Below are 12,432 nucleotides of genomic sequence, written 5' to 3' on the forward strand. Positions count from 1 at the left end.
CTTTGATTGCAAAATTCGGGGCAGAATGTCTTCTTCCTCAGGGGTTTCCTAGCTAAGGTGCTCAATTTTGCTATGAGTTCTGTATTTTACAGTCAGATTGAAGGTAACTATATATTTGGTTGTACACCAATGCATGTAGGAGCAACGTGTTAATAAGGAATGTATTCCCTTCTCTACTGGAATCTTGGGTTACTGTTGAAAGTTTAAGTAAGGAAAAGCTTTTGGGTTAGGGATCCTCTGGCATGACACTGAGGCTACGATCTCCCCAGCCTCCTTATCCTAGATGACTTCTGTCACAATTCTGCAACTGCACCTGTATTTCCCCTTTATGGTTCACCAAGGGTATCCACTCTAGGCTCCCAACTCCTTTCTTTGGCAGAGACCTGCATCTCTCTTCCCTCCTGGTGGGGTTTTCTAGGCTGCGCAGTTCCCTACCTGCACTGTATTTCCAGAAAGCCAGACTGCCTAAAGAGGCCAGCATCTGCACTTTGCTTTCTCTTCAGAGGCTGTGAACGTCATTGCCGGCAGTTATAACTTACCAAGCAGCCCTTTATAAGCAAGCATGTGTATTCTTAAGATGAAAACATTACAGAGAAAACATATTAAAAAACAGTAAAAGTTTCTATACGTGTGCTAACAGCTTACTAGAGGTCACCCATCAGTCTTTCTGGGGCTTCCGTAGGCCAAAGTCCTTCCAAAATCTCAAGGATTGGGCTCCCATTGGACAGATGGTCCTGTCCATTTGCTGGATCAGAAAGAAGGGCCTAAATCAATTTAAACTCAGTCCTTTCTTTGTCTGATGATCTCTGGAGAATCCCGTTTGAACTAGTATATGCAAGCCTCTACAGGTGGTGGTTCTTGGCTGGAGGTGTTGCAACCTGAGTGAATATGCCTAATCACTCCCTATTGTGCTTAGTTACTGGAAGAACTGTGGTCATCTTCCACCATGGTATTACACTCCCTAGCCCACAATGATACAGTAACATCTTCTAAAGACATTGCAGGAGATTACCATATCTGTCACAACTTCAGCTTCCCTTTGATCCACCTGACTCCACTGCCTCTTGCTTTCTGATTTGACCTGCAGCTCCAGACCCTATGTACCATCTTAGTCACTGTCTCAATCTTGGCCTTTACAAAGCTCTTCTCTATGATGGCCACCGTATCCTTTTCCAATATTGCTCCCTGTCCTTTCCTCCTCCCTTTCTGCCCAAGAGCTTACTAATTTCTTCAGGGACAAAATTGGCTCTATGCAGCAAGAGCTCTTGTCCCTCTGCCTAACTTTCATTCCACCCATTGCCTCTGCTATTTCATTCCAGTGTGACTGGTATCTTTCCTGCTGCCTACCTCTAATCAATCCCTCATTCTGCTCCACCTCCCCTTCCATCTTCTGACTTTTCTCCTCCCCCATACTCTCATCCTTCTTTCTGTCTTTCTCTCTCTCTTGGATGGTGCTTTCTCTAATCCTACAGACACCCTATTGTATATCTTTTCCAAAATGAAACTTCCTTTGACCCCCCCCCAGCCCCCCAAATCTGCCTATGCAACAATCGTGTTCCTTCTTTCCATTACTTCTAAGTTTCCTAAGTGTGAAATGTATGTCTGTTGCTTTGTTTTCTTCTTCTCTTAGTATTGAATGTTGTTCTGACAGTGTGAATTTTGTTAAAGTACCTTGGGCAGTGTTGGGTGCTTCATAATGGTCTTATGAACATTTGATTGAAATAAAATAAGCCGTTTGGTCCTCTAGGCAGTAGTGCAACACAAATAAACAACAAAGAGTATGTGACAGGTTTCAGAGTATCAGCCGTGATGGTCTGTATCCACAAAAAGAAAAGGCGTACTTGTGGCACCTTAGAGACCAACAAATTTATTTGAGCATAAGCTTTCGTGAGCTACAGCTCACTTCATCAGATGCATGCAGTGGAAAACCACGAAAGCTTATGCTCAAATAAATTTGTTAGTCTCTCAGGTGCCACACAAGTACTCCTTTTTTTCTTTTTTCTTTTTTTTTTAAAGAATGTGGGGGGAAAAATTAGTAAGATAGATAAAAGTGATTAGCCATTCCTTGATAATGGTCTGGCTGTTTAAAAATATCACCAACAATTAAAAAACAAACAGAAAACCCTGGATAACCACATCCAGAAACAACTAGACTGCTCTGTGGAGGGCAGTTGAATGAGACCAAGGTGTAGAGTCTGATAGGGAGAGGGTGGGTTGTAACTGGAGCTGGCAGCTGACGAGCAGACAAGAAAGTAAGTGATCAGTCAAAGCCGCAGAAAGGCATCCGACATTAGTAATGTCTGGTGTCCAACGGCTTCTGCTACAAATGCTGCCTCTGTTTGTTTGATCCTGTCAGTTTGCATTTCTCTGGCTCCACCCTGAAGATTTCTTTCCCCAATCCTACATGGCTAGGGGTACGCAGGTGCTGCATGGGCCCTTGTGCCTCTGGAGGGGGTTGGGGGGTCTCCCCTGCATGTTTCTGGGTTTGGGGCTGCCTGGTCGTCTTTGGTGTATGGGGCAAGTACCATGATTTCCCCTCCTACCAGTTTAGATATCAGATATTCTGTTTACTGGTTATTTATACACTAAACAGTATTTTCCCTTTTTTAAAAAAAGAAAAGAAAAAAAGCATTAAGTTTGAAACCAGATCGTATGCGTTAACTTCGACCCCACATAACCTTGATGAAGTTGAATGTTCTGTTCTGTTGCATTAAAATTTCCTCCTACACTCAATTTATGAGGAACAAAAGGATGATATACTTTCAACATGATGATGACATAATTTCAACATGAAAAATTTTGTTGCCATTCAGGCAACACACTCAAATTCTGGATTAATTTATGTCTTTGAGCTACTGCACAGGCAGAAATATTTTTCTGCTAAAGGTTATTACATGGCAATCGTGGTGGTGTTGTTTTTTTTTAAACTTAAGTGTTTTACAGCACCCAAAAGTGAGCTAGTGACCTCACCAAATAGCTAATTGGCTTATGTCTGAGCCTCAGAGAGTTTGCTTCCATACATGACACAACAAAGGGGGTAATCACACTCTGGGATGAGATTGTGAAAGGAAAGGCAGTGGTCCCAGCAATAAGATTACACAATTACTCAGCAAAGATGTGTTCACAGCACAGCTAAACACTTTTAAAGACCACCTTTTACTAAATACAAATATAACATTTTTTGTTTTTTGTTAAGCATCTTGGTTAACTCTCAGCTTCTTGTGTATATGTGGTAGAACTGGGCTGGTTATCCTCTGGCCTAGCACATGATCCTTGTGGTCTTTCCCCATTCTCTGGGGACACCAGATAGTGCAGAAGCTCTCAAGTTTCTGGATGGGGGTGGAGAGAGAGTTGGGTGGGGCAGAGCTCTACTCATAACCCTTCCCTCTGGACCCAGCAACCCATCCCCCTGATGGCTAGAATAGCAGCCTTCAGCTGCTACTGCAAGCTAACATAGTTAGTCCTGTAGCTCAAGTGATAGAAGTCTGTTCTGCGGTTGTGAAGGTCTGGGTACATACCTCACTGCTAATGCATGTTGAGGAGAGATTGTTCGGTGTACATAATAGCATTTGTTTCTACCTTTTTCATTTAAAAAGCAATAGGTTTTTAAATGTAATTTTGCTATGTTAAAAGGACATTATTCAGGTTGCAAAGTCAAGCACTTGAAAATCAGGAAATGTCAGATATATGGTTTCCCATTCAACATTAATTCTGAACCATTATGTATACGCATTAAAATAAATATAATTACATGATCATGTACTATTTTGTCCATAGGACCCCCTACCTCATTCAGTGCACAGATGCGTGGCAGACATAAGGTTGCATGAGCGGCTATAAATCTGGCATCACCTAACTTTCAAGAGCTTGACTTTGCAACCTAAATAATATGCTTTTCACCTTTATTTTTATATATATAAAATTATTTATGGAGTGCCAGCCATATGCTAAGAATACAGCTAGAAAAAAAGAAAGTTATTCTTCTGAAGTAAGAATTAATTACTGCATAATACAAAGGTAGTTTATTTTGAAATGTGTGTTAATTTCAATGTTTTTGATGTAGTAATGTCTTTTTCAATTTGACAATCTGTTAGTTCACATGATAATAACATTCACAAAACACTTAAATATAAAATATCAGACATTTAATGTAATCTGATTTCCTTGGAGTCTTGGTTGGATGCACTGAAAATGTAACCTTGCATAACAGGAATGAGTCATGTCTGGTCAATTGCTAAAATATCACTGTAAATCTAATGCTGTAGGTGGGACTGCTGTTTCCTATGCCAGGCAGCAGAAGGTCAGTGGAGATTGAAGTGAATTAATGAGTTGAGACACAGCAGTTCCACACTGCTGTATCAGTCCTTTTGGAAAATGGGAGGAATATTGGTCAGTTGTGGGGTTCTTGATGGTAAAAGTTTAGTGAGCAAACTGCTCACAACATTGAAATTGATCCTTTATTTAATATAGTGTTATTTTAAAAACAAAACAAAAGCACCCTCCATTCTCACATCTGATTGCAGCAATAATATTTTAATGGCTTACTTAAAGCCTTACAAACATCTGAAGAGCATCTTTTAAAAACAAACTTGTTTTTAAACAATCATGAAAAACATACTGAAAAATATATATTAACTTACACTTGCTACTGTGAAATAAATATCTCAAGAAGTTCAGTGTCAGACTAAAAATCATATCTCACACTCTAGCTGTCTTTGCTGTGAATTTAAAGAACAATTAATCAAATTACAAACCCAGCAGCCCGCTACAAAAGTCCTCCCCAAAAGCCAATCTCTATCAAGCCCTCTCTCTCCCACACTCACCCCCAAAAGCTTGAATAAATAGATTTGCCTTGCACTGTGCTCTGAAGATGAACAAATCTGATCTGAAAGTACCCAAGAGAGGATGTAGTTCCAAAGCTGAGGGCCCCTCATTGAGAATGCTCTACCAATTGCCCTTTCGAAGTGGATCCAGGTCAAATGCTGCTGCTGACCACAACTGTGGCAGTGATGGGTGGGGAGACACAAGTATCTCAAATATGCTGGTCCCAGGCTATTTAGAATTGTAGAAGTATAGGACTGGAAGATACCTCAATAGGTCATCTAATCCAGATCCCTGCACTCAAGGCAGGACTAAGTAATAACTAGACCATTCCTGACAGATGTTTCTCTAACCTCTTCATAAAAACCGCCACAACCTCCCTAGGCGATTTGTTCCAGTATTTAACTACTCTGGCAGTTAAGAGGTTTTTCCTAATATCCGACCTAAATCTGCCTTGCTGCAATTTAAACCCATTGCTTCTTGTCCTATCCTCGAAGGTTAAGGAGAACAATTTTTCACTCTTCTTGTAACAACCTTTTACATACTTGAAAACTGTTATCATGGACCTCCTCAGTCTTCTCTTCTCTAGACGAAACAAACCCAGTTTTTTTCAATCCTTCCTCATAGGTCATGTTTTCTAGACCTTTAATCATGTTTGCTGCTTCTTCTGGACTTTCTCCAATTTGTCCACATCTTTCCTGAAATGTGGCATCCGGAACTGGACGCAATAATCAGTTGAGGTCTTATCAGTGCAGAGTGGAAGAATTACTACTTGTGTCTTGCTTACAGAACTCCTGCTGATACATCCCAGAATAATGTTCACTTTTTTGCGATTAGTGTTACACTGCTGAATTAGAGCTAAATGGTGGGGTGGGGGGGGACCCCAAATCGCTAACCTTAAATTTCATCCAGATACCAATGAGCAATGATTCCCAAACCACAGGTGTCATGTGCTCCAGCCAAGATACACCACTGAAAAGTTGGGCTTCAGCATTCTGTACCAGCATAAGTCTCCAGATGCTTAATGCATAGTTCCATATAAAATGCATATCAGGAATCTCATTTTAAGATAACATCAGCATGAATCCTGGTAGCAAGGTTCTCATCTGAAAAACGGATTTGGTCTTCTAGCCAGAGGCAAATGGGAGTGGCATTCTGTGGCTAGGAGCTGCTGGGGAAACAAAACCATCCCCAGCTTTGCAAATTCTAGTAACATTTGAGAGAGACACCCTCCCTAAGAGAGTCACAAACAATCCTTTTGATAACTTTAGGGTTGCCTTTACCCAAAACAGCCACCATTTCCCATTGGATCTGAAGCTACAGTCTGCCTCCAGCAAATATAGCCACCACCTTGCATTGTTTCTAAGGGGGTTGAGGCTAAGCTACTTTCTAGAAAGATGGCGGCTCCTCAGATACTACGTGAGGACCAGGCAGAGGACAGGAGAATGTGAAGGGAATGAGAGAGTGTGTGTGTGTGTGTGTGTGTGTGTGTGTGTGGTGGTGGTGGTGGAGGGGGGAACTGTTCAGGGGTGAGTTGGGAAGCAGGACAGGAAACTGATAGGGTGGGTGCAGAAGAATATGGGGGCACAGGGCAGGTTGAGGGGGCTGCAAGAGAATGTGGTGGGTAGAAGACTGAGAGGGAAGGAATTATTGGGGACAAATGAGTTTAAGAGGCAGGGGAAGAACAGGAGACTGGGTGGCAAAAACAGAGCGGGGATTTCAGCCGGGCAGTTCCCTATCCTACCTAGTTAAAGGGAGATAAAGAGCAAAAGAGTGAAAATTTTGGGGAGAGGAGAGTTTAAGACCCTTCTGAGCAGTGAGCCTGGAGGCCTGCATTTGTGTGTACATCTAAGGTTGAATTTTGTAACTGCAGGGATCATGCACAAATAGGAGGACAATAGCTTCCCCTAAGAGTGAAAAAATCATCAGGAAGGAGAAAAATAGTGATTTTTAAAAATCTCTTTATTTTTAAGTCAGTCTCATGATTTTTGGAGACGGTTTTTTGAATGTTTGGTATTGAGATTACTGATTTTATCCAGATTGAGTTTCTGCCAGCAAGCTTGTATCAATGCCTGAATCTCACCCAGGCACTGGGCCTGGCATTGAGCAGCCCTTGCTGGGTCAGGTGAGAGAGGCAGAGAGATAATCATGCTTTCAGCATACCGAAAGCAACACAACATATACTTTGTACTAACCCACTTTGTTGTGCAGTAATCTGCCTCTCTTGCAATCATGACATTGCTCTAGCTTCAACTTGCTCTTGCTGTTTACCCCAGCTTGAAGAGGAGGAGGATTGATAGAAAACATGATTTTAGAATACCCAAAAGAAATAAGTATAAAGAGGAGAAAATGTGTACTAATTATCAAATTCTGTCTTTTGACAAAATTAGTAAATAATGTGCAAGATGTCTTCTCTTAACATGTTAGTGCTGGGGAAGTTAAATTTAATATACAGTTATGGAATTGGTTGCGTGACCAGGATAATGTTGTATAGCACCAGTTATTTGTTCCAGACACAAGTGCTTGAAATAAATATTTTTTTCTTCACCATATGAATCACAACTCATTACTGAGTGCAGAGCCAGTAGAACTCCTGTAGAATATAATTGCCACACGTGGTTTGTAGGCACCAGTAAGGTACAGAACTAAAATCTGTTTAGAGAAATCTGTATATATTGAATCACCCCTACACCCATTTTTTATTTTTTCCTATATGTCATTGAAAGAAGGATCTAGTTTTGCAGATTTTGGCAGGTTTTTTTGGCTATTTTAAAATAATTTGCTTCCTTTTGTTTGTTCCAGAGTCGGTAAGCATACTGAACGATGTGCTAAGTCAAATAGAGTCTGAAGAAGTTTCCATGAATCCCACAAGCTATACTAGATCCGCTTCTTCAGGCTTTGACCCAGTAAGTAAAAATGCTTCTGCAAGGAACTCAGCTTGTAGCTATCAAAAGACCCAAAGCAAGGACAAGCTTGCTCACAGCATGTGATCAAAAGCTTTGGCTTGCTTTCTGTAAAGGTCACTTTTTTAGATGCGAACTAGAGCAGAAATAATAAACTTGCTAAATAAATAAAATTCTCCTCTAATTTTCTCTAATTGGTGGTAGAATTTTTGAAGCTAGATATATAAATTAAGCTATAAGACCTATCACCTCTTGCACTTTAGAGCATTCAGACACCCTAAATAGGATATTGTTCAAAATGAGGTGAAGACAGCACATCTCTGGTTTTTACCTGACAGAACAAGGCTCTTTGTGAAGTGTTTTTTCTTATCTTTCACTTGGCTGATTTCCCACAAGTTCTAGGTTGGATGAGCTGGCTATTACAGTGTAAACTGTTTCATTAGTATTGGTCTTTAATCATGATTGTTTATTGAGCTGTCCACTGAAACATTTTTTTCTTTGAAATACTGTGTAGTGTAATTTGCAGGATGCAGTTCTTTATTGCTATATAGTCTACGGTGATATAGACAAGGCTTTCTTACAGTATTTATTGTTATAGAATATATTTAAAGGAAAACAAACAAATACCACTTCAGTTCCAGAAATATCTTCCCTGTGACATGGCATGTAAGTAGGACTATCGATTAATCACAGTTAACTCACGTGATTAACTAAAAAAAATTAATTGCAATTAAAAAAGATTAATTGTGATTAATCGCAGTTCTAATCGCACTGTTAAACAATAGAATACAAGTTAAAATTTATTAAATATTTGATGTTTTTCTACATTTTCATATATATTCTGTGTTGTATTTGAAATGAAAGTTTATATTTTTATTACAAATATTTGCACTATAAAATGATAAAATAAATAGTATTTTTCAATTCACCTCATACAAGTACTGTAGTACAATCTCTTTGTCATGCAAGTGCAACTTACAAATGTAGGGGGTTTTTTGGTAACATAACTGCATTCAAGAACAAAACAATGTAAAACTTCAGAGCCTCTAAGTGCACTCAGTCCTACTTCTGGTTCAGCCAATCGTGCAATTACCATATATACTCATTCATTAGCCTGTTCGTCTAAAAGCTGACCAACCAAGATGGAAAGGTAAAAACAGTAAAAACTGTATGACCCTTCCATAAGCCGACCCTATATTTCCGGGGGTTGGCAAACTGTGGCTCCCGGCCCATTAGGGTAAGCTGCTGGCAGGTTGGGACATTTTGTTTACCTGGAGCGTCTGCAGGCATGGAGCCCCTCAGCTCCCTGTGGCCGCGGTTCGCCATTCCCAGCCAAGGGGAGCTGCGGGAACTGGGGGTCTCCATGCCTGCAGACACTCCAGGTAAACAAAACAACAATGTATTAGATATTCAATTCAATGATTTCATAGAGTTTAAAATAATCAAATCTTGGTGTAGACCTATTTATAAGCCAACCCCCGCTCTTTGATGAGTCACTTTTTTACCAAAAATATTCAGCTTATGAATGAGTATATAAGGTAATTTTTTGGATCATGTGATCAATGTTTTTGATCACTTGACAGCCCTACATGTAAGTAATCCTAGCAAGACTGTTAATATATTACGTTGCAGTTATACGATGATTTTGCCTGCGGAAAGTAAATTGAAATCAAATATTACATAGCATTTAACTTTGAATTATACTATATATTTTTAATCCACAGAGCAAATATGTTGGCCAAAAGTTGCCCACAGTGGTGTATAATTATACTCACTTGCAACCGATTTTGTACGCTCTTGGTGTGGGAATGACAACCAAGGATCCAGATCATCTAAAATTTGTTTTTGAAGGCAGTGAAGCATTCTGTTGTTTACCTACCTTTGGGGTCATCCCAGCTCAGGCATCTTTGTGGGATGGTGGACTTTCTAGTGTTCCAGGACTCAACAGTGACTTCACAAAAGTATGTATGATTTAGACATTGCAATTTATTTTGTGTTACATGCTATATAAATTGACTGTAATTGAAATGGCTCAGTATATACACGAAAACTTCAGAGATAGCTGCTGTTCTAGAAAGAGAAAAAGTAACAGGCTCCGATTTCTTGCAACCCAGGGAAAAACTTGTATTGAAATGAGTTACCTACCTCTCTCTCATAGATTTTGTGTGGGTTTTTTTTTCCCCCTAAGATGCTTATGAATCACATGTGTGTATCTCTTTTTTTTTTTTTTAAAGTGGGAATCTTGCTTGAAGAGCAGCATCCTCTTTATTAAAAACCAAAAACCTTTATCTCGCCCTGACATTTTTTTTTTGTAATGGAGGGATTTTATTTTTGAGCAATTTCTTTTGCTCTTTCCAGGGATGAAGCTCTCTACCATAGATAATCTAGAAAGCAAGTACAGTAGGTGTAATCTTTTCTTTTTAAATTAGTTGACAATGTACACCTCTTCAAACTGTGTATCTACATATATCTGTGTATACATTTAGCTATATATCGAACAAATATAAATTATATAAAGCTGCCTTCTTCAAGAATATGATGTCATAAGAAATTTAGTATTTCATAGCTGAAATATGATTTTTAAAAAGCTTAAAAATGTAAGATTTACAGCATTTTCCATACTGGGACTGCAGTCTGCATAAAAACTAAAGAAAGTTGTATAAATGACTGTGTTGTTTTAGTCACAATCCTGCCACCCCATGAATTTTTTCATAGCTGTCTTGTCGTCAAACTCTGGAGTTTCCTTTAAAAAGCCAGCAAACAAAATCCAAACACCAGATGGCCAAACCCATAATATTTGTATGTATTGAATCAGAATCACTGCTGCTGCCTTTTGTTGACTGCACATGAGATGCGCTGTTGTGTTTGTGAGAAGCTAAGGAAAAAAGATAGTGCTCCACAAAACAGAGGGATGCCTCTTCAAAAGGTTGTAGTGTCTATTATTCTTACCATGTTCCACACATAGGCTATGGCAAGAAGAGCAACATATCAACATCCGCATCCTGGGAATGGTGGTATAGAGTGAAATATTATTCTCCCTCTCTCCTTGGTCCCATACATTAAAGTAAATTACAGTCAAAAGGCTCTCCCCTGCGTGTTGTTTGTCTTCAAATTCCCTGCATTACAAATCTGAGTGGTTGTTACCCATTCAAAGCACTGAATTGTAAATAGGATATTTGTTAAAGCATTTTTTAAAAGGTTTACTTCTACACCTGAACTATTTTTTAAAGTAATTTTAAACCTAGGAACTTGGTGTTATTCAGTGAAATCACATAGCTTAGCATGAAATCTGCCGCAGTACAGAAGGCATTTTAAATGGTGTTTACTCTAATTGAAAATCTGTAATAGATGCTCGAGGAGTGAATGAACAGTTAATCATAACTGTTTGGTGCTGGATGTTATGAAAAATGGACTCCACTTCAGAAGTTTTGTCAGTGATTAAAAGGATAGCATAAATATGCTGGAAATATTTTAACATTTACTTAAAATTTAGAAAATCTGAAATTTTCCCTGCTGTCCATCTCATTGACGTTCTCTTTTGAATGCACTTTCTTTTAAGATGATTTCTGAGGTTAGAAAAGAAGTTCTGCAGCTTGGAATGTCCACATTTTTTAGTAATGGAAAATTCTTAGAACACTTGTAAATTGATGTGTGTAGGCTCGTGCTAACTGATTTATTCTGTTGTTGATGCATGATGAGGTAGACGACAGAAATTAACCTGGCAATAAAATTACCCATATTTATATTTTTGGTGGCTTCTTCCTAATTTGAATCTTAGAAAAATAGAAATGTAGGACTGTAAGGGATCTGAAAAGATCAAGTCCATCTGCCTTTGCAGGATTAAGTATACATAAACAATCCCTGACTGGTGTTTGCTAACCTATTCTTAAAAACCTCCAAGGATAGGGATTCACCACCTCCTTTATGTAACCTGTTACAGTACTGAACTATCCTTGTAGTTAGCAAGTTTTCCTTAATATCCAACCATGCTCAGTATATACCATGAAAATACTGTATGATTGTAAGTCAGGACTGATTGTGAAAGGCTGATTGATTTCAGGCTGTTACCAACAACTTCCAAGGATGAGTGTGTCAAAGTAATTCCTACACTCAAAGTAACATAACAAAACATTCTGAAATAATGCACTCATGTCAATTTCTACTGGTATTTTATAGCCTTGTTGCAGCGAAAAATATCCAGGTGTGGAAAGAACTGGATATAATTTCTCACTTCTCTTTATTTTATAGCAATATGTTTTCATTCTGAACACATTTCCAAAATATCTGTAGCTACATATTTGCTTATGACAGGGACGGGGGAAGTGGTGGCAAATGATACTGATCATCACTATAGTGTTGCTTATCTTTACACAGCTACTGCATGGTGAGCAATATCTGGAGTTGTATAAACCACTGCCAACCTCAGGTCAGTCCTTTACTCTGATGGTTTCATATTCACCATGACAGCACTTCACTTTTCTTTTGTATCTGCATTACATATGGAAATATGGATACATTGTTTTGAACTGGTTTCTGTTGCAAATTGTACTCTGTATTTTGTGTGTGTGGCTTTATCATACTGGTGTTGGAACTTTCCAATTAGATATATATTAAAAAAAAAAATCTGATCAGATGGTGCTTTTTTTTTTTGTCTAACTACTATAGTTTGTTTGTTGTGGTATACTTAGTAAAAACAAGGTACCGATTG

At 38.9% G+C, this 12,432-nt stretch overlaps 1 protein-coding gene across 4 annotated transcripts in view; it reads left to right on the plus strand.

Moving 5' to 3' along the window:
- Nucleotides 1-12,432, plus strand: part of HSD17B4 (hydroxysteroid 17-beta dehydrogenase 4) — a 118,986-nt gene that overhangs the window by 35,195 nt on the left and 71,359 nt on the right. For 2 of the 4 annotated variants that reach the window (XM_073344778.1, XM_073344780.1), the window contains exons 12-14: nucleotides 7,624-7,727; nucleotides 9,434-9,685; nucleotides 12,099-12,150. In XM_073344778.1, coding sequence (XP_073200879.1) covers nucleotides 7,624-7,727; nucleotides 9,434-9,685; nucleotides 12,099-12,150 — 408 coding nt within the window. The remainder of the gene's footprint in view (nucleotides 1-7,623; nucleotides 7,728-9,433; nucleotides 9,686-12,098; nucleotides 12,151-12,432) is intronic. The other 2 variants (XM_073344779.1, XM_073344781.1) reach the window with 2 other exon arrangements.

This window comes from Lepidochelys kempii, chromosome 5, assembly GCF_965140265.1.
Source record: "Lepidochelys kempii isolate rLepKem1 chromosome 5, rLepKem1.hap2, whole genome shotgun sequence".
In the NCBI taxonomy this organism is placed as follows: Eukaryota; Metazoa; Chordata; order Testudines; family Cheloniidae; genus Lepidochelys; species Lepidochelys kempii.